Consider the following 21,769-nt stretch of genomic DNA (forward strand, 5'->3'; position numbering starts at 1 on the left):
TCTCATACGAGACACTCGAGGATGGGAGAGTGGCTAGAAATACTGCAACAGTACGGCGCTCGATTGCCATAACAACAACAAATAAATGAAGATGATGATTAACATTGGCAGAAAATAATAATAAATAAAAGAATACCAGTGGATGAAGGTTACATAGGCTGCACAATGAATACACAAACATGACATTTCTTTATACAACAAAGCTTCTCAATTAGAAGTAACGATTGTCATTTTGCCTGTAAACTAACTGTTATAACACAGTACATCAAACATTCGGATGAAAGTCAGTTTGTCTCCATAAAACCTTTCAGTTTTCTCTCCAGCAATACCACAGTTTCTTATTCAGACTGAATCTTCAGCATCTGATTTGCTTTTCGGCCCAACGATATCTTTCATCCAACCCAAAAGGGAGAGAATACGATCATTAGGTATGACACCTAAAGGGTAGTAGTCCTTAAATTTGGGAAAGGGTGTAAAGAATTTTACAAAATCTGTGACAGAAACTAAGGATATTGATCCACAGAGATGGAAATGTTGTAGCATTTTATTCAAGGTTGTCGCGTTCATGATGTAAGATCAAATCCAACATGGCCATGTGTATGCCTTGGGGCACCAGGCACTAAATGAGAGACAAAGTTAGGTGATAAATTGCTAAACTAAAACCGACTGCTTCTTCGAAGCTAAGTCTTGACAAGTGTTATTCAAGTAAAGACTGACTGTTCCTTCGTCTTTGAACAAAATGTAGTAGTTCCACGAGGGTCTTCTCATACGAACTAACTGCCGCAAAACATACTATCAATATTTCAAGCAAATAGAAAACTTGGGATTATATCATCTCTTCCTTTTCTCGTAATTTTTCTTCAGCCAACTGAAATATCTGACAATGATCACCTCCCTGCCAATAATCACCATCTCTCACTCTTCTCACACGTCTCTGTGAGCATGAGAAACGCAAATTAAATAAACTGTAGATAGTAACTGTACAAGGGGGAAACAAAATTTCTTCTGTCTTTATACACAAAGGCTTTGATCATTATGACCATAATATAATAAATACTGTTTAGAACATTTCAGTAGTGCTACAGTGTAAAAAGGCAACACTTTTGTCTTAGTCTCAAACTCGCACACACACACACACACTCTCTCTCACTCTTCCTTTTCATTTAGTTTTTGTTTTTTCAACTTCCAATGAACACAGGAGTCTCTGCAATAATAATGCTTCAGCGGTGACCACTATCCTTCTTCCCCTATCATCTTTGCAACAAAGACACAAGGAACAGACACAAAAGGAGAAGGAGCACTGAGCAATTTCGGGGTGAAGCGGCGGCATTTCCATTATCGTCCTTGCCGTTTCCTGACTCGCCCCTTCTCTTCGGCGTTGTCGGCTCAGGCGGTATCGGCGTGGGCACGGGCTCCTCTGGCCGACTGAAGGTGATGGGCGTCTTGATATCCATGGCGACGATGGCCCCGCCTCCAATCGAGGACAGCGCCTGCAGCTTCACGACATAGCGGGATCCCGGTGCCAGGTCGTGTATCGTGTAGGAGAGCTCAGTCTGGTGACAAACCAACAAAAATTTTCCTTTATCAAAAATGACAAAATGGAATGCCAAATTTTCTGCATACCAGACCTGAAATGCTCTATCAAAAAAAAAAAAAAAATAATGTAAATAAAACAAGTATAGAACAATATGACACAGAACAGAAATTCCACTGTTTGGACAGACATAGTTACTCAAATGTAAATGTGGGGAATTTTCACTTCAAAAATATGCATCATGAAATACTGAACAATATTCGAGCACACACACACACACCATTAAAACAAAACCAACTCTGTGAGACTGAACTAGGCATGGATAGTTCTTTTGTAAATAAATTTTTGTTTATAAATATGTCATAAATACGACAAACTTACCGTTCTGAGATGGGTCGACGTGAACTCTTCTCTCTCAATGGTGGGTCTGCTGATTCCAGTTAGACTGGACGGTTTGACCCGCGCCCAGTAGATCCTGTACCCGGTGAGCTCGTAATGCGACCGACTGGGTGGAGCCCAGCGAAACTGTGCACTGATCGAGTCCCCGATTAGAAAGGTGTAGGTCATGTTGTTCGGGGCACTTGGGATTTCTGGTACTGCAGAAGATAACAAACAATGAAAAAAAAAAAAAACTTTATCAGAGCAAATTGCAATAAATTGCAACAGATAACAAGACACTAAAAAAATCTCAATGATGTCAGCATGTTGTTGTCTGTTATTGTTGTGGGTTTTTTTGTTTTTTGTTTTTTTTTAGAGAAGACCAGGCACGTGGCAAACAAAATTGAATAAGGTATTAATAGAGCACAGATCTTTGAAACATCTGCATTAAGTACAAATGATGGCACACACATCAGAAATCAAAGGTTTGCATTGAGAATCTGCGCTGCATTAAACACAAACTGCATTCACTGACACTGTACAGTTTATCAAGGCATCCCCAGCTGAACGCAAGGGATTTGAGTGAAGCCCTTGAGGGCCCAAGTCATGTAGTTGGCTCTTTCCAGACCCGGGCTGCCCAACCTGGTGCACCCATAACTCTCCATTGTATGTTTTGATTTTGTATCATGTAATATTGACATGTGTGATTGAAAGCCGAATAAATGATTTTTAAAAAATGCCAGAACGTGCAGAAATATATACTCTAGCAGACACACACACCACACACAAACACAAACTAATACATATTATGTACCTTTGCATCTAACTACTAAATCTGTAGCTTGTATTGCTTTGTGCATCTGTGACATAGAATGCCACATTACAGCCCTACTGGCATGCATATTCCCTCAATATCGCTCACAAAATACAACCTCTGGAAGGTTTACTGCAAAAGGATATAAAGTGACACTTTCTATCAGTCTCACTGATCTAATACCCCACCCCCATCACATCCAAGGGTGAAACCAAGATTGTAGAGGCATTAAGATTTGGTTTGTGGACTAGGATTGTAGCACGGGTTTGCAATGAGCAGCTATGATCAAATCTATATTCTAGTTTTGCACTTTTGACGCAGGAATGTGGGCATCTCCTGATGAGATGAAGAAACAACCAATTGTGCTCACAGAGTACAGCAATCAATTTGACTGCATTATCATAAATTAAAAGCAAAAACAAAAAAATTGGGCAAACAGTACATAGCCCATTTAGTGTGTGATGCAAAATTATTGACAGAGCAGTTTACTTATTAAGAGCATCACATTAAAAGTGACTGCTGCTGATGTGCAAGCATGCTTAACCCATTGAGGACGAGTCCCGAGTATACTCGGGCAGGTGTATATGGGTAATGCATGTTTTAGCAAAATCAGTCCATCCTCAATGAGTTAAATGCTACCCAAGGATAAAATTATGTTGCACACCAATCTCTTTTCTCTCTCCATGTGCCAAACACACATCCACAGTAGTGGCGCCACTGTGCCGGTACATCTAGCCCCCAACACGTACTGGATAAATGGAAACCTCATTTATATCATGCATAACTCCTATCCCTGGGCGACTTACTTTTACATTTGTGCTATTTTCAAGGACGGTTGCAGAACCCAGGGAAGACTACACGATGGGGAAGACACATCTTTAAATCCCAATCCTCTTCAAATTTTCTCATATGATGTACTTTTTCTTTTTTCTTCCCCCCCCCCCCCCCCCCCATTTCCTACCATGAAATGGCAAGCTGATCACAGTTCAATAATCAGTCTGCCTGGATCTATTCGGATAATGCAGAATTTGTATGGCTTGGACTCCTTCCTTTCCGTCATCTTCTTGAGGTGAATGATAATGCCCTCCACTGTACCCCCCCCCCCCCTCTTCACCAGACAGCATCGCATCTACATGTAGGTTCACAATTTCATACAAAGAACAATGGATGAAATGAAAGGATTCATAATTCACTTATTAATAATGATACCGTGTATGTCATATTCAACATTCAAGCCTGGTTTGTTTGTGTTGTTTGTTGTTGTTGTTGTTGTTGTTTTACAATGGGAGGGGGTATAAAGATTATTGCAAGTACTAGTAATCTTTCTTTTATAAAGCCTAGGTTAACATGGCTACCAGTTGTGTCTAATATCACAGAAAAATTACTGAATACAACTCAAGCAGTCTCCTACTCACAACCCATCACTCAACCATACCTATAATTCCCTCCACTATACTTTTTTTGTTAACCATCTAAATTCTCTCACTGATGCCAAGAAAAGATACAAATAAAAAAAGAAAAACCTAAAATTTTAAGTGATCAGAAACAAGCACATGAGGGCATATTAGTGGCTGATGATGGTTACACGTTGTTTGCATAAGGTATGAAAAAAAAAATTGCTTTGTATTCTCATATAAGACTGGGCATTTTGCATATGAAGAAAAGAAACACATCCATTATAGTTTGTTCTGACATCTTTCCAAGGCATTTTCTGCCCTATTGATATGTACGTGGTAAGAATGACCTTCTCGCTTTTCCCCGGTGAATTATCTGAGTCAAATAAAAAGTTACAATATATCTGTAGAGTCGTGAGACTCTTTGCTGCAGACTTCTGCCTGGGTTAAGAGGGGGGTGGGGGTCCTTCGGGTAAGCCATACATAGGACGGAACACGAGAGTGATGCTCTTGAGACGCCGTAAGTCAGGCGGTGTGAACACACCCCAGCCTACCCAAGGGGAACAATGAGAGAGTCCCACTGGAGGTTGAGAGCAGAGTTAAGCTGATTAACACCACTGAAAGCTCCAGAACAAGGCCCATAGAAATCACACACTGTCTCATTCCCTTTTACATGGAATCACGAACAATCCCTCAACTCTCCCCCCCCCCCCGCCATTTTCTTTTTTTCATTTTTTATTCAAACCCTGATAACCCTACTTTGCTCTACAACCTTTTATGTTGTATGTGTTCCTGATGAAATATGACCTACAACCTCGCAACGAGAGGAAAAAAAAAGAAAAAGATATCCACAAAAAATTGCTCTGTGCACAATTTTCAGCAAAATTAAACTATTCATATACAACGTCCTCATCCATCCACATTTTTTTCCGTCTTTTTATGAGGGTTATTGGAGGCTTTTAACTGAACTGATGAAGCCCCTCTTTAACACGGAAATGCTGCAAAAGTTAAATTGTATCAAAGAAGTGTCACATGCAAATAAATACTACTCTAATGGGGCAGAGAGACAGGAAACTTTGTACCTGTATGCCACCACATACTACACATTCGGCCTCATTTGTGGCTGGATGGACACTTACGTCATTGTTGCACAACTGTGAGGGAATACCAAGCATAATAAGACCTCCATCTTACTCAAAAGACAAATGTTCCTAGTCCATCTTCCACATCATCTGTCATTTAAACATTCCAAAAGGCTATCCGGAATTCTTGATAGAAAATGTGCCTTCTGAAGTTTATTTTGTATTTGTGATTGGTACATCTCCACAATGCTCCAGAGTCTTCAATGGAACTTTGCTGATGAAAACATTTCAAAATCAAGATGGCGTCTTTTGCGTGATATTGGCATATTTCATGATAATTGTGGATTTGACTTCACACATCAATTATTTATTTGTAACAACTTGGCAATGAGTGTTACATATTACCTTCTTGGATGGTAAACAAAAAGTGCATCTATAAAATTTTTCAAACTTTAACTCTTTATGTGCCACGTTCGCACGTCCGGCTCAGTCAACGGCATGCCAACTTCGCATATTCTGCTCAACAAACAAAGCCGCCAAAACCGATCGATAAATCGCTAATCCCGCGGTACAATCAAAGCGTTTCTCGCGCTTTTGTTCCTCTCACATAGAGCTTGCATTCTATGTGGTGATTGAGTATCAAGCGGTGTTCCCAACTAGATTTGCGTGTACATTCTAAGTTTCTGTCACTATTTTATGTGCAAAAGTCATGCCTTTACAGTAATGTAGCAACTGGTAATTCAAAAGAAAAATTGAAAATAGAATTTGTTATACATTGTATATAGAAGCAAAGTTTGGCATTCCTCTTTAACTTTGCTCACTATTATGTCCAGCTTAACAGAAATTTGTAGAAGTTATACAAATTGGAAAAACAGAATTCTTTCTCAAAGCATAACAACCTTCGCGTCTCAGAATAACGTGGCACACAGGGGGTTTCTACCATGGCACATAAGGAGTTAAAGGTCCTGTCCCTAACTCCCCTAACCTCACATTTTAGAACTATTTTAAAGCACTAATGTTGGGTTTTTGTTTCTTCTGCAAATGGTAATTTATGCCTTTAAAACTAACACTACACAAATGCACAAAATTGAAGGTAATTACAGTGTTTTGGAGGATGTTCTTTAAAGTTAAATACAGACTTTTCATTGTAAATCGACTTCAAGAAAATTAACTACTGTGACAGCTGAGCCAATCGTGCTCTGATGACAAACTCCATCAAATAAATGTAGAAATGACTGCCTCCCATACTGGCGGGCAAGTGGTGTCAAGAACAGGAAATCAATCTGAAGATCAATAAACGGTTCTGGTTCAGAGAGCGACACTTCTGCCGTGACAATCGAAAATCCTGGTCATGCGGCTTGTAAAATGCCAGCAGAGAGAGACAAGCTCACAATTAATTTGAAGGATGTCATGCTCCAGAGAGGCAGCACAGGAAGGGAAGTATTCTGTTTCAATTCTGGCAGGAATGCCACACATTCCTGTGGTCACCACGCACACCTGTTCCAGACAGAGTTTATTACATTCTCCACGAGGGGGATGCATGGCTCACTGTGGCAAGGGCACTCGTTCCCTTTAACTCTTCTCGTGTCAACAGTGAAAAACCCCCACCCCCAGTGCGCCACATTATTCTGACACCTCAACGCATGAGCGCCGTTGGGAAACATTCTGTGTTTCAAGACAAAGCCATGTAAATATTTATTGAAGCGTTTATACTAAAAATACATTACAGCAAAGTTGAAGTGGAAATTGAAAGCTTTGGAGTGGTGTAAATTTTACGACTGCATGATATGTCTATTTTTCTTGCAGATGACCAGTACTTCAAACGTAACCCCAAAACAGAATACATAATTGTACTCTTGGATATGATTGCAAATACATAAAGGAATAGGTCTAGGAGACACAAATTTTTGAAGACACAACCTCTACAGATTATCAGAAGTAACTTCAAAAATCCTGATGAAACGCCGCTATATAGTCACCGCGTGCCACAAGCTACATGCATGACGAATGGAATTGGGCGTCACTCCTTCCAAAGTACCACATGGCATATTGCAATGTATCGATCGGTTATGTGCGTGACTGCGCCTCTGGGCAAAATATGCCAAGTTGACAGGTCGGGTGTGCAAACGTGGCATATAACGAGTTTTTCTTTTTTTTAAATCTGGTCGCTGGACTCCCTTTCACCAGAGGGATCAGAAAGGACGGCAATAGGGTATAGGAAGATGCAGACAGATATGTACCAAGATAGGTGAAATGGCCCCAAATTTTGCCCTCTCCTCTTTTCTTCTCATTTCGTTCGATTGTCAAGCAGGATATACCATCTCTTTGCCACTGCATTCCGCTCCTTAATATCAGATTTATCTCACCATCCTTACGTCTCCCTCAGCCTTTCTTTCCGCTCGTCCGCCCTTTGGTCTCACTTTGACTAATGTGATCCGGCAGAAAGAACTTTCTCTCCCCCACCCCTCCCCCCCAAAAAAAAAAAGGATCATGACATAGCAGAGATGTATGCAGAAGGAAGATTACCACTGCAGAAAATGGTGATGGGGGACGAAAGATGTCTAGCACATTTAAGATTGAAAAATTAAGGTCGGACGAACTGGAGGCAGAGTGAGAGAATTGAACAAGCAGACAGAGAAAAGGACAGACCCGACAGATAGACGGACAGACAGACAATCAAATCAGATGAGGAATCAGAAGGAGATGTTCCTGTCCATTCTGTCGGGCCCGGAGAATCTAATCCACACTCCCATTCAATGGCCGAATCACTTAAATCTGTTCTAATCTCCAGATAATTCCCCCACTCCTAATGCTCAAACTGTCTTTGTTCACCCCCTTGGAGAGGCTGGGGTCTCAGAGACTGTTTAAGATGCCGTCTTTCCTCTGACCAGTAATAAAGACTCCTCAGCTTCCAACTCCCCTTCATTCCCTTCAGATTTTGTGGTGCCCCTCTACCTAATTTGTTGGAGCAATAAAAGCATGCGGATCACCTTTCCCAATTCCTTGAAATCTTCCCCATCTTCCTGATGGGCTGGTTAGCTGTTATACACCCCCCCCCCCCAAAGAGAAACCATTATACTGTAAAACCAGGAATGTTCGCGTAGTTTAATTTCGCAAATTTCGCGAGCGCCAAGATTCGCAAGATCAAAATGCAAGCAAAAGCTCCTGTCTACGCTATGTGCATTGAATGCCAGTGGCAAATTGTGAAAATTTCAAGCGACAAAAAAGGCTGTCGCCTCGAATTTGCAAAAATTTCATGCCACGAATATATCACGTTTTACAGTATTCGTGAGGAAGCAGTCCTTAACCCACTGAAGACTAGTCTGAAGTATACTCGGGGCAGGTGTCTATGGGAAGCATGTTAAAGCAAAATCAGCTCATTCTCAAAAGGTTGACTTCCATTTACCCGCACACCAGTATACTGACAAGTTTTTGCATGGAAACTAGCAAATGTCCACAATACACTTGTATCACGTATGGAGATACATGTAGGGGAACGTCCCAGTTAAAGGAATATTCCTTGAACGAATTATCAAATGAATTCATTTGGGAACTTGATTAAAAACTGAGGTAATAGGTCAAGAAATTCATTGATATAAGTACGTACATGCATGTTACTGAATACCAAAATAAGTAAAATGGCAAAGATTGTACAGTTCCTTCCATTGAATTTCGAATTTTCTGCTACTTACTGGGGGTGGGGCAGACAGGTTTCAGACCGCGGAACCTGACCTCCGTGCACGGGGGCGTGACGATCTGGATGTTGGCACTTGGTGGACCCCAGCTGTGTTGGTACACGGGCTTCACCCACACCTCGTAGGTGCAATCGAACGACAGGTCGTAGAGCTCGAACATTGTTTCCTGCAGTGGCCCAGCAGAGGGAGACAAACAGCCAAATGATCGCGGTTAGTGTCTGCAATCGTACCTTCCTCTAACATGATTACACAGGCCTCGATTTCATTCAATGATCGTCATTTATCATGAATTATGCTCAATACTGTAAAACCAGAAATTTTCTCATGCAGAGTAATTTTGTAAATTTTGCGAGAGCCAAGATTCAGAAAATTACAATGCACGCAAAAGTTCTTGTCCGACACTATAATGCACTGAATGCCAGTATCAATTTGCAAAAATTTCATGCCCAAAAAAGCCTTGTAGTCAGCTCCAATTTGCAAAAATTTTGTGCCGCAAATATTCTTGCTTCACAGTATTTGTTACATGTTGTCAAAGTGACAGTCATCAACATTATCACCATTATCATCATCATCATCATCACCGTCTCTGCAGTCATCATCATTTCTAACTGCCATTAGTGTTGTACGATGCCAGTCATGTAAAAACATGCAGCCTATCTAATACACACACGCACTCTCACTACTAAAAAAGACATACAGGCAAACAAATGAAATGCCATGGAGGCCAAATACCTAATACATACATCACATTGACAAGATGCATCGATCTATTCAAATGCCATTTTTTACATGCTGTCGTGAACTTCCTATAGTGATGACAATAACAACAACAAAGCAGAGATGCTTTCTCAAAAGAAAAGGATGAAATGGAAAGACAATGATCATTTGGAAAATCCTAGATGTCTCTGATGAACATCCTTTTGCAATCGTCACTATGAATCTAAACTTTGATGGAAAAAGACAAAGTCACAAAAACACTCTCTCACCAGTCCACATAAAAGTACAACCAAAAAAAAAAAAAAAAAAAAAAAAAATGGATTAGTTACATCTCTGTCACAACTTACAGGCTACACGCACCTTCATTTCGCATGGGTATCAACTAGCAATAAAAAAAAAAAAAGCATTTTGACAAATATAGACATTTCATGCTTTTAAGGGCACATCTTCATATGAACAACTCAAAGGTAATGATTATAAGAAAAAAAAAGGTCTTCCATGCCATCCCCAAGCAATGTAAACATATTGCTCCGCTAATCATCCCAGGACTTGAATTACATATTTGCATCAGCACTGCCCCTCTCTTCTCTGATGAAATAGAAATAATCGGAAGTGCATAGAAATAGTTGGCTCTCATTTTATCAGTAAGGGTCATCAGGCAGTAGACACAGCAGCTCCATAAACAGTCTTTGGATGGCTAAAGTCGGCGGCGAGAGATTGCGTGAAAGGAGCCAGGGTGGGGTGTGGTGATAGTTTATCACCAAATTTTATCAACATAGCTTTGTGAGGTCACTTTAACACACTGAATAGGGTCGGCTGAAAGACATCATTAACAAAATGTGCTTTTATGCTGAATCCAATGGACTCACTGTTAAAGGCACGGTGCCATGGAGTCAGTATATGGTTTGGCATAGATATTCAACAAACTACATTGGACAGATCATGGTTGTGTATGATTTTCTCTTTTATTCCTCTTTTTTTTTGGGGGGGGGGGGGGCTCACGGATATACAATGCAGCAAGAAACATGGTTTAAAGATTCTTTTCAATCTTCTGAAGAACACATCTTACTACAAATAATCAAAGTGTTATCCCTCTTTAAGAAAAAAAAAAGATACAAATTTTGGACTAAAATTTTTGGTTGTCTTTCATTCTTTTCTTCTTTTTAAAAAAAAAATCATACTGTTAATAAGGGAACTTCAGGCCAGATGAATGGATGCTATCTAAGTTTGTACACTACACTACATGACATACAGAACATGTACAGACTCTTTTAGTATCAATCACGGCGTATTAATTTTCATAATGAAATGGTGTGCCAACTCAAGCCATTATTTCACTTTCCAGGGTCATGCAAATTAATGTATTTCTACACAGATTTTCATCATCATAAAAAAAAAAAGTACTAGTCAAAAGCTAATTAGACAAAAAGCTTCTTACAATACATGTCAATACCTTCTTTTCCCCATGGCCATGTGCACTGTTTACACCAGCAGATCAATTAATCATCATTCCATCATGCAGCTATACAAGCTCATGCAAATACCAGAGCTCATGCAAACTTGTAATGGATATACTACATCATCAACTAGTCAGTCAGTCCTTATCAAAGGAGAATGTACCGGAGGATACATTAAAACTCTGTGAATTAACAAAAGCAAGGTCCCACATCAACTTTCTAATTGTTGTTGTCATCTATATTTTCTTTTGCAGATGACAAAGGTTGCATCCACCCCCCCCCTTCATATCAGTAAGCCACTACACATGGTATGCAAGGCTCGCTTTCAAAAGACTCAACTTTGATCAAATGACTGCAATGTCCCTTGAATGCTAGTCCTGATTAACAGTGCAAAAATATCACAAAATTCGTGTTTATACACACTTTCTCATGATTTTGTTAAAGATGTAACTGGAATGTATACAATAAAGAAAAAAAAATAGGTAATCAAATTCATTTCAGACTTTTCTGGTCTTTATGTTTGTATGTCAAACAAATAAGTATTTCCATATCTGCAAATTGAGATAAAGGTCGTACAATTGGTACCAACCAACCTGTCCAGGAGCCCGTTTCATAAAACTTGTCATCAGTGACAAGCTGTCATAGATGTGACAAGCTACTGAAATCCTTGCATCTGATTGGCTGAGAGCAAATTTGTCATAGAAATGTGGCAGTTGTCACTGATAACAAGTTTTATGAAACGGGACCCTGGACATCACGTACCACTATATCATGTGACTTGATTATCTCCAGAATTTCATCATTATCACACAGTTTGGTTTCAACTTTCATTGCACTGTCATTTTTGACATCACCAATATCACTGTCTATATTGTCCTCCGAGGCAAATTCTCCCTTCAATGAGCATTTTGCACGAGCCACGTGTTCAACGCATGCATTCCCTTGCGACATAAACAGTGTTATCAAAATATCACTTTCAAAGTATGTTTGTGTTTCTGTGTAATACAAGGGCAACATGCAAGTGAGGATATGTTTGTAAACTGGCATAGCTCAGTTATAAAATGCATGAAGAACATGGGGGGGGGGGGGTAGGGGATCTTACGATCATGCAGCCATTATAAAATTTGTTATCTACATATGGTAATGGAACCGTAAGTCCAGCCAAAAATGAAGAAATGAAGAGTAAAACATAAGTTTGCTGAAGGTTGGTCATGTCTGGTGGCTTCAGAGTTAAGAATGACAAGCTATGTTTCTATATTTGTTACTTACAAATATCTTGGCAATATGTGGTCACCACAGAACTTTTTTTTTCACATTTTATCTTTAAATACATTTTTGAAGATCTCCTTGGAGAGAAATGTTTGACATGAGAACAGTTCTGCTTACGATTCTATGGGGAAGGTTAGCGACAGCTACGTAAAGGCCATTGTCGAAGATGCCTTACGCTCCTGACTTCGCACATTACATCTTTTCCTCCAAAATATCCCAATTTCTCAGAAGAACTATTGCCATTGGGTGGCAGTAACTTCCAAAATGACGAGCAGAAACACGTATTAATAGGATTCTATGGGCCAGATGACCTCGGCCGCGTATAAAGCTCTCCAGATCTGGACAGACTTTGAGCCATTCTGGTTCATCTAGGTCAGCGACATTTGAAAATTTGTCCATTCTACTGGCCTGCAATGAGTGTTCCTAAAAGTTTTGTCATTGTACTGGGTGAGAGGGCATATATTCGACTGTTTGTACACACAAGGGCAAGAATTCTAACACAACATGAGGTAGTCGTAAATCAAATGGAAGTAGGTAACTTGTCTGCGTGTGTACCTTGGTATTTCGGGAGTACCTTCATTGTAGACTGCCCCTCAATGAAGCCTGGCTGACAACATGCATATATTGGTCTCGATAATCACAGAACACTTGTAATTTCAGCATAAAATGTGAAAAGGGAAAGAGGGGAAAGAAAGGGACTTCTGACTATTGATTCTAGAATTTCAAATCAGATTAACATGAATCTTCTTACATCGTAATCTGTGCCAGGACTTACTGCAACTCATTGAAATCCCGCAAAATCTCTAATCCACTGCAACCAAGGAGTTTCTTTTCACTCTCTCTCTCATTCTCTCTTCATTTTTCTTTTTTGTACCTCTCCCCTGTCCCTCATCCCCCCCCCAATCTTTCTTTTCTGGTTACATCTGAACTACATTGCATAAGACAGGTTGGACTAACTGTCACAGAAGCCCGTCAAGTGAGAACAAAGCACACAATATGCAAGGCTACGACAGGGTGTGAATTGAACTCACCTGTGGGTGCGTTCACACCCGTGGCAGACCTATTGTGTCCCCGGCTGTGTTCATATCAATAGCTTGGGGTGTGTTTGCCCACTTAGTTTACCCCAGTCCATTGGAAATCCCATCTCTCATGAAGAGTGTTTGATTTGATATCCTTGTCGGCAAACAATGATGTTTTGTCTCCCAATTGTATTTTTCCTTTGTTTATAAATGCCAATCTGTCCCGTGATGTCCATGTTATCAGGGTTATGTTCAACACCCAATGTCCATGTTGAATATAAATCAGACAATGTTTGAACTAAACATTTTTTGTAGCATGAGTGTCTGCCTGTCTGTGCTTGATTAGGGGAGAAGACAAATCTGGGGAAAAGTTTTGGCAGCATATTAACAGCTAGCTAGAGGGACTTAGCATCAAATCGGAGGTGTGGGGGCATGAATGATGAATGGTAAGCTGACATCAGAACAAAACATGTCTTTTCCGCTGCTCCGATGCCGATACTATTTACACATCTAATTTTCTATCACCCAAATCGAACAAGCAAAAAATAAGGATGGGCGATCTTTTAAGCACTTTCAACCAAACAGGGACTGTGACAGCCTTTCTATTTCTTTTTTCAGTACGAAAGGAGGCTAGCAGGCACACACATATAGCTAAATCTAGATACTGAGTCCTTTGTAATCTAACAGCATGTGCTATGTGTCAGGGCCAAGTTTGGTCTAAACTGATGATACACATATGTATGCATTTATCTTCTGTTACTGACAACATACAGTGTCGAGTGCAATATGAAACTCTTCCCCACGACTGCATCTAACGTGCAAAGGTACATGAAGCTCACTTTAAGTGATGCCTTGGCCCCCTGTAGTATACACTGTACTAGGGCTTTGGAAAGAAAGAAAATATCACCCTCTGAAATCTCTGAAATAATGAAAGAAAGTTATAATAATAAAACAAGGATAATGTCCTTAGCTGACCATGCATGGGAATGAGACTCTCGATGTAATTGAGTCCTGCTCTCCCTAAACCATTTCAAAATGAAATCCTGTAAAAGAGCCTATTTCATTTGATGCCATATTTGAAAATCCCCATCAAAGTAGTTACTAGTCTAAATAATTGATGTCAAAGTCTTTGACCCTACCAAAATGATTATTAAATGTTCACTTTGGTCACATCAGTATCATGTGAATAGGAAAATGATGTTCTCCAGCCTTCAATAATATTCTTCAGCATTATCAGGTTCGATTTGAATAAAATTAAATTGAACTCTTGCAATGTGGGACCCTCATACGGGTAACCTAGGTCTGGTGGCGCGAGACTACGCTCGAAGGTAAGGATTGCTGAGGTAGATTAAAGGTTTAGGATTAAGAGGGATTCTATGAGAAGCTTTCAGGAGCTTCTCTCAAAAGCATGAAAGCTCCCCAAGGCATATATCTGAGATGTGAGGTTTGAGACGACAGTCAGACACCCCTCCCCCCCACCTCCATCCATTTACATTAATCCTCCCCATACTTATACTTTTAAGACATCATTGATATAAAATGCCCTATAGATCAGAGAGAGAAAAAGCGACATGTTGGCTTGGTTGTCACCAAATGCACGATCCTTGTAATTGTCGTTTAAATATCAATGAATACATATGTGGCATGATTTTTGCTTAACTGGCTCCTACCTTCACTCAAAATCTCCCATCACCCTATCCCTCCACCCATCCCCCCCCCCCCCTGCCCTTTAAATCTTGCATATGCTATGAATGTAAACATTTTGGGCTGACATGCCCACAGTTTATTTTCACTAAACACATGATCAAGAAGTATTACTCCAGTGGCATGGTGGCAAAAGTCTGAACCATTGTTGTCTTACGACCAATCAACACATACCGAGGCATAAACATTGGCGCCCCCGACAGTCGGCTGCCGGCACATCACAAAAAAGGTTGTCGCACCTAGATAACCATGCTGGGCACAGCTAAACAATTTCACAATCGCACCATGGATATAGGGTTAAATTTGAGGTTGGGACAGGTGATCATAAATCTTCTTCTTCCGTTCCAACATACTGTCATCCAACTACACAATGCCACCATGCACCTTGTGCTTATTTGCCATTCACATGTTCTCCTAAATCAGAAGACGGGAGGTAGTTTACTGAACTGACCAATTTATTCCCAGAGAAGAACCTGTCTAAAATCACATTAGGGATATGAATCAACAGCATTTCTCAATACTAAAAGATGTCAGGTGACAGAAAAAAACAAACAAACACAAAAGGAAATAAATGAGCAAGACGGTGCTGGCAACCCAAACTTGGTGCAGGATTTTCAGCAGGGTTACATTCATGAGTTCTGTTTGTTTGTTTTTTTCTTCTCTTCTTTCTTTCTTTTTTTTTTTTTTTAAAGTGGTAACACTTTGCAAGGTGAAGATGGTTATAAACAATGTGAATTGCACTGCAATCAGATAACGAACAAGCCACACAATGTGAAAGGCATACATCTCATATACTGTGACTGTGACTAAAAAAAAAAAATATGTCTTTCCAGAGGTTTACATTTTAACACACTGCAGCTTGGTGCACAACTTCACACTCACAGCACCTAGATCAAAAAAGACATTAACTTCTGTTCATTTTGTATACAGCAAAAGTGAAACATTTCTACCAACAACCTTTTTTTTTTTCAAAATAAATGCCCTCCTTAAAAAGGAGGGGGGGGGGGTGAAAGTTATTCAAACTTTTGGAATGTTAGAGGGAGTGAGGGGACTGGGGGGTAAAGTCATAATTGGGTGCATGCATACTATAAAGGAAGGCCGTGGGTGTAAGGTTGCATCGTGCAGGCTTGGCAAACACACACTCTACCTGGTCACTTACGTGAGAGGTTGCTGCTTTCGCACGGTAAGGCGTATAAATGTCATTGTTTTGTACACCCTTTTGGGGGTTTATCCCGAAGCGAGAGAAGAACAAAAAACAAAAACCAGAGAGATGGGGGGGGGGGGGAGGAGGGGGACAAATTTTTGAGGCAGAGCAGAGAAAGAAGCAAGGAAACGAAGGACACAGATGTTGAAAGAGAAAGACAAAGGGAAGAATCATATTATAATAGTTTTTTTTTTTTTTTTTTAGAGAGAGAGAAACATATGTCAGAAATATAAGTGTACATTACATATCCCTGTTGTGGCGACAAAACCTCGTAACTCACATATGTCAAATGTTCAAAAGGGCGTAAATACACGGCAGCCAAATCACCGTAACAAATAGGATTGACTTGCATTTGACATGCTGTGGTGCCTTTATTTTGGGGGTAAAGACAGCTAGGATTTGGACCGGCCATCACTGAACTGATTATCCGAAGATTAATCACAAGAAAAAGTAAATTTTGCCAAAATTTGAGATACAAGGTTTTGTCACCCAAGCTATGATAATGTTGAACAAAGCTATGATAATGTTGAACAAACACAGAGGATGAAGAGAACTGGTCAATTTGCAACAGCAATGGACAGAAATCTATATTTGAAATGAAACGGTGAAATACATAGTAGCTAAGAAAAAGCAGCATGACAGAGAAGACATAACTATTTCTGTAGCTTGAGAAGAGATGATGCCCCTGGCATTCATGAACATCAGATGTTACAGAGAGAGAAGATATGATTATCCAGTTGGAAAAGGAACAATTCAAATGATTTTGAAGCATAGTATACATATATGGAGACAGAAGAAGATGCATTCTTAAACTGCAAACAGGCTAGAGAGTACTTTGAAGGTCAGAGAGTGTTTTCAAGAGCAACAAGGAATGACTCTGCAAAAATATTCATAGCTCACAGAAACAATGATCAATACCATATCAATGTTGACTGGACAAGATGAATTGCTCATCAACAAGACTACCGATACCTATGAGGAAAGTCTTAGTGGTGTCAGAAATCGTAATTGAAATAGTTACTAGAAGTTTAAGTCATAATTATGTAAGACGTGAACACATTTAGGGAGAGACTTTTTATTAAAACCATGCAACACATGATATCTTAGAAAATACACAGGGCAGTGTCATGGTTGATTCTCATTTGAAAAAAATAACTAAATCACCACAACAAAGTGCAGATACTGAAATAAAAAGATATGGGCATAAGATATCAAGGAAAGACTTTTGAAAATTGTCAGAGAGAGCAAGAGCTAGAACTGTCTTTCTGTGGAGTCTAGCAAGAAGAAAATCAGAGGTATATTTTCCCGATAACGAATATTAAAAGATTTCATTCTTATAAGAATGCTTCCATCCCCCCCCCCCACCACCTTTCTCTATGCATAGGACTAAACAGCATGTGAGCACACGAGAAAGGCTGTCCCAAGATGTGCGTTGGGAGGAAGCCAAAAGGAGGCAAAGACTGACCTCTGTGGAGGCGTGGTCGTTCTCCACCCTGTCCCTGACGAGCAGACCGTGGCCTCCCAGTGGATGGTGAACCGGTCGATGGAGTCCTCGTACCCCATCGGCTTGCGCCAGCTAAGCCTCACCTTCAGGGTGCCATTCTCCCAGTACGGCTCGTCCCGCGTCAGGTCGCGCGGCGGACCCGGCCGGGGCCCGTTATCGGGAAAGGGGGCGACCGGACCGGGATACAATGGATCACCTGGGCCGTCTGGAATGCAAGTTCAAAACAAGAGCACCTACATTAAACAACGCACCGCCACAAATAAACCAAAAGAGTTTGAAATCGTAATGTTTCGTCCGTGCCCGTCCAACTCCATATCACTATGTTTGCTCTAACTGGCCAAACAACCTGACATGTAATAATGAATGTAAAGTAATTTCTGCGTATGTAAACTCTTAACACCCTGCTCAATGCTCCCAAGGAGAAGTGAATTTTCACTTTTGGATAAACATGCCACACACACAAAAGCACAAAAAAGAAGGTAATAATAATAATAGTATCCAATTTTACAAATAACTTTGTGCCCCCAACATCATTCCAGAATGACAACAAATACATGTCTTCAAATTTAGCCTTTTTTCCCTAGAGCATCTCAGCTGGCAGAGGGGGTAGACATCTCACCTGCCGGGTTGGACAGCTCCGGTGTAAAGATGTATTTGGAACTTCGCGCACTGCCGAGCCTCGTGTTGCCGAGCTTCGCGATGGCCATCACCTGAACAAAGTACCGCGTCTCCGGGCGCAGCATGGGCAAAACAACACTTGTTCTTCCCTGTATGACAGAGGGAGAGACAGAGTAGCATCAGAATCAATTGCTACCGAGAATGTGCATCTTAAAGAAGTTTCCTCCCCTGTGAATACAGAGTGTAACGCATTAACACACAGGCTGGATAGAGAAAGGTGCATTGCCCATACTCTCCTACTGAGAAAATACAGATTCTTATCAGCCAAGATATAGGCCTCGCAACCTTTCTGACTGAAAAATAGGGATGACTTAGCTCAAAAGTAGGAAAAAAAGATCAGTTCATATAGGAATGTGGAGTAAAATTATCGAGTAAAGTACAAAACTCCTCTTGAAACAAGAGTTAGGAATGGTCAAAATTCAGATTCTTTCCTCTGTTGGGAGGTCTGAATATTGTATTTCAGGGAAACACAAATGAAACAAGCACTCACAAACACAATTAAAACGAGCATAATGTACATGCAGGTCTAAAAGTTTGACCAGGCAAAAAACAACACAGGTAAATCATTACCTGAAAACAGACTGAAAACTCAAACAGCAGACTCAAATAACTGATGGTGAATAAACGTGAACACAGACACAAGATGATCAGCTACTGAACTGACTGCAGGCAGATGCAAAGAAATGGCAAAGAAAAGGACAGAAAAAAAAAGAATAATGTAGGCACAGACAGACAGAAGAACAGACTGATACACACAGACAGACAGAGAGGGCAGATAGGTTATGGCGGTTCACTTACATCTGTCACATCGATGCGCTCCTCCTTCACAGCAATGATGGAAGGCATCACTTTGAGGCGTTCGCTGTAGAAGACCCGATATTTGAATATCTCCAGGTCACTGTAGCGTGGTGGGCTCCAGTGAAGGGTCAAGTCGATGCGCTCCTCCGCGCCCTCTGACACCTTCCAGCTCCCGACGGCGATGGTGTGCGGTGGGGTCGGCCGTTCGGGCTCTGTGGTGGACAAGGGTCAGCCATCATGAACGGGTGGAAAACGGACTGAATCGTCACAAGTGCTCATTCTTTCACAAGTGTCAAGGACCAGACTTGGGGGTTTTAGGTACAAATGAAGCCAGACAGTATACCTTTTTGTTATCATATCAACGCTGCTAGTTTAGGGAAGACTTAAACATTCTGCACTGAATAATGATATTTGCAATTCGTATGGCAACACAGCTACATTATACATAATTTCTTCAGTCTTATTTGATTTTATTTCCTTAATAATTTTTGGGAGATTTTCCTCATTCATATCTGGTCACAATGATCATAGACGTAACTGAGAGCAATATTCACAAATTATCTGATGTGTGTGTGTGTAGGAAGGGGTGGTGGGGGGGTACATACCTCTTGATAGGGAGAATGTACTTGTGGATCTCCCAAAGCCTTGTGTCCCATTTTCGTTGACGGAGGCGATCCGGAACCTGTACCGCCTCCCCACAAGCAATCGCACGCTGATCTGCGTGGTGTCCACCTACGGGTCGGAATGAGAATTCAACGAACAGTGAAAGGATGAACGGTCTCGAAACGTGGCTGATTTACGCCTCTCAGGAATCAATGATCACAGCTAACACGCATTTTGTTTTATGGTGCCTTATGGTAACCCTGATAGAAGCTTACTACATTTCTCATCTTCAGCCTAGTCCACTTCTACTCCTCAGTTTGTAGCTTTAAAGGGGTACAGTATTTGTGGAGATGAGAATTGGGCTTTTAACTTTTTGTGAGATATCAAGAAAACACTTATGAAATAGTACAGAGCATACCATTTTAAGAGGAATTCAAAGATTATTTGATGAAAATCCGGTTTGGAATTACTGAGACATCCAAAAAAATAGAGTAAAACAAAGCAATCGTAATAAAATGTGGATCCCACACTTTATTAGAATCACTCTTTTTGGATATCTCAGCCATTTTAAAACCAATTTTCATCAAATAAACGTTGAATTCCTCCTTTCATATTTCATAAGAGGTTTCTCATTATCTCACACACACAAAAAAAAAATGTTAGAGACCTGAAATTAGGTCTCAATCAAAACTATATGATCCCTTTAATACCTCTTCTTGGATATATTATAGAAGAAAAAAAAAATTCTAATCTTTCAGTGCTCAGCGTCCCAATGTTCATATAGAAACTTCTCCCTCCTGTGTGCAGTAGTCATGTCTTGTCTTCTCTCACTCTACCGTAGCTACTCAGAGGACAATTCATTCTGACATGTCAGAGGAACGACAACTGTTACCCACTCGTACTTCAACAACCGCAACGGCAGAAGCCCCCAATTACTCATCATGAGTGTGAATGACGCGCAAAAAGTAATGTTCAAATTGTGCAGTGCTTGTTACCTGGCTAACCGTTTAAAGCACAGGAAGCCTGCAGTAATTTAAAGTAAAAACTATGAATAATGTACATGTACTTCGCACTTTATGTGGACCAAGATGGGATAGTGTGTACACTAGACCACAGTAACCCAGTCATTTTCAAACATGGCAAATCTACTGGATCTTTGGGGAACCAACTATTGTGAGCTTCCAGTACTGGGGTGCATGCCCATGTTATACATGCCTGCAAAGCATAGCTGTGCCAAAACACATATCAAATTTTTGTAACAAGTATGATACATTTTTTTGCTGAACAGTTAACACAGAACATAACACGAAGACGCTAATACGTACTGACGAGGCACACACCCTCGAGGTTTCATATCTGTCATCTAATTCTTCAAAACCCTTTACGCGGTTCCCTGCGGCAAACTTACCACTCCCACGTCCAGCCAGTCCGAATTTCTCCTGGTGGACATGTTCTTGGCCTGCACGGCAAACATTATGCCCGCATGTTCCCCTGGACTCGACGGTGAGGGTAACGACCAGCTGACCGTAGCTGAGTCGCCGTCTTCGTTTTCGGTCACCGTGGTGAGCTTGTCAATCACTTGCGGTGGGTAATCTGCATGAAGGACAGAGCAGAGAGGTTGATGGTGACTTGAACGAAAGCGAGAACATTCCCCCCCCCCCCCACACCTTTTTTTTTTTTTTTTTTGTGGTCTGTTAGGAGTCTTTTTTTCTTTTTGCTGGATGCATTCTTTCCACTTTCCCTCGATCAATCCTCAGGTAGCCCTGCTTGTCTTTGGCAACGCATCTGTAGTCTAATTAATAAGCTCAAAGGGCTGAGTGGGTGAGGTAGTAGCCTGCCAGCTGCCCGGGGTGGTGTGGCGCCTAACACAGACTCCGTTAGCCATTATAATCTCAAAGCTCATGTATGTTGGCACCTCG

The 21,769-nt window shown here is 40.7% G+C and overlaps 1 protein-coding gene across 1 annotated transcript in view; it reads right to left on the reverse strand.

Annotated features, from left to right (window-relative positions):
• Nucleotides 1-614: 614 nt before the first annotated feature.
• LOC140244743 (anosmin-1-like) overlaps nucleotides 615-21,769 on the reverse strand; it is a 65,103-nt gene continuing 43,948 nt past the window's right edge. The window contains 10 exon segments of the mRNA XM_072324356.1: nucleotides 615-1,553; nucleotides 1,916-2,130; nucleotides 8,895-9,063; nucleotides 16,223-16,279; nucleotides 17,733-17,758; nucleotides 17,761-17,976; nucleotides 18,391-18,538; nucleotides 19,248-19,459; nucleotides 19,853-19,979; nucleotides 21,259-21,443. Of these exon segments, the coding sequence (XP_072180457.1) occupies nucleotides 1,251-1,553; nucleotides 1,916-2,130; nucleotides 8,895-9,063; nucleotides 16,223-16,279; nucleotides 17,733-17,758; nucleotides 17,761-17,976; nucleotides 18,391-18,538; nucleotides 19,248-19,459; nucleotides 19,853-19,979; nucleotides 21,259-21,443 (1,658 nt within the window). The 3' untranslated portion in view covers nucleotides 615-1,250.

This window comes from Diadema setosum, chromosome 21 (genome assembly GCF_964275005.1).
Source record: "Diadema setosum chromosome 21, eeDiaSeto1, whole genome shotgun sequence".
NCBI classification, from domain to species: domain Eukaryota; kingdom Metazoa; phylum Echinodermata; class Echinoidea; order Diadematoida; family Diadematidae; genus Diadema; species Diadema setosum.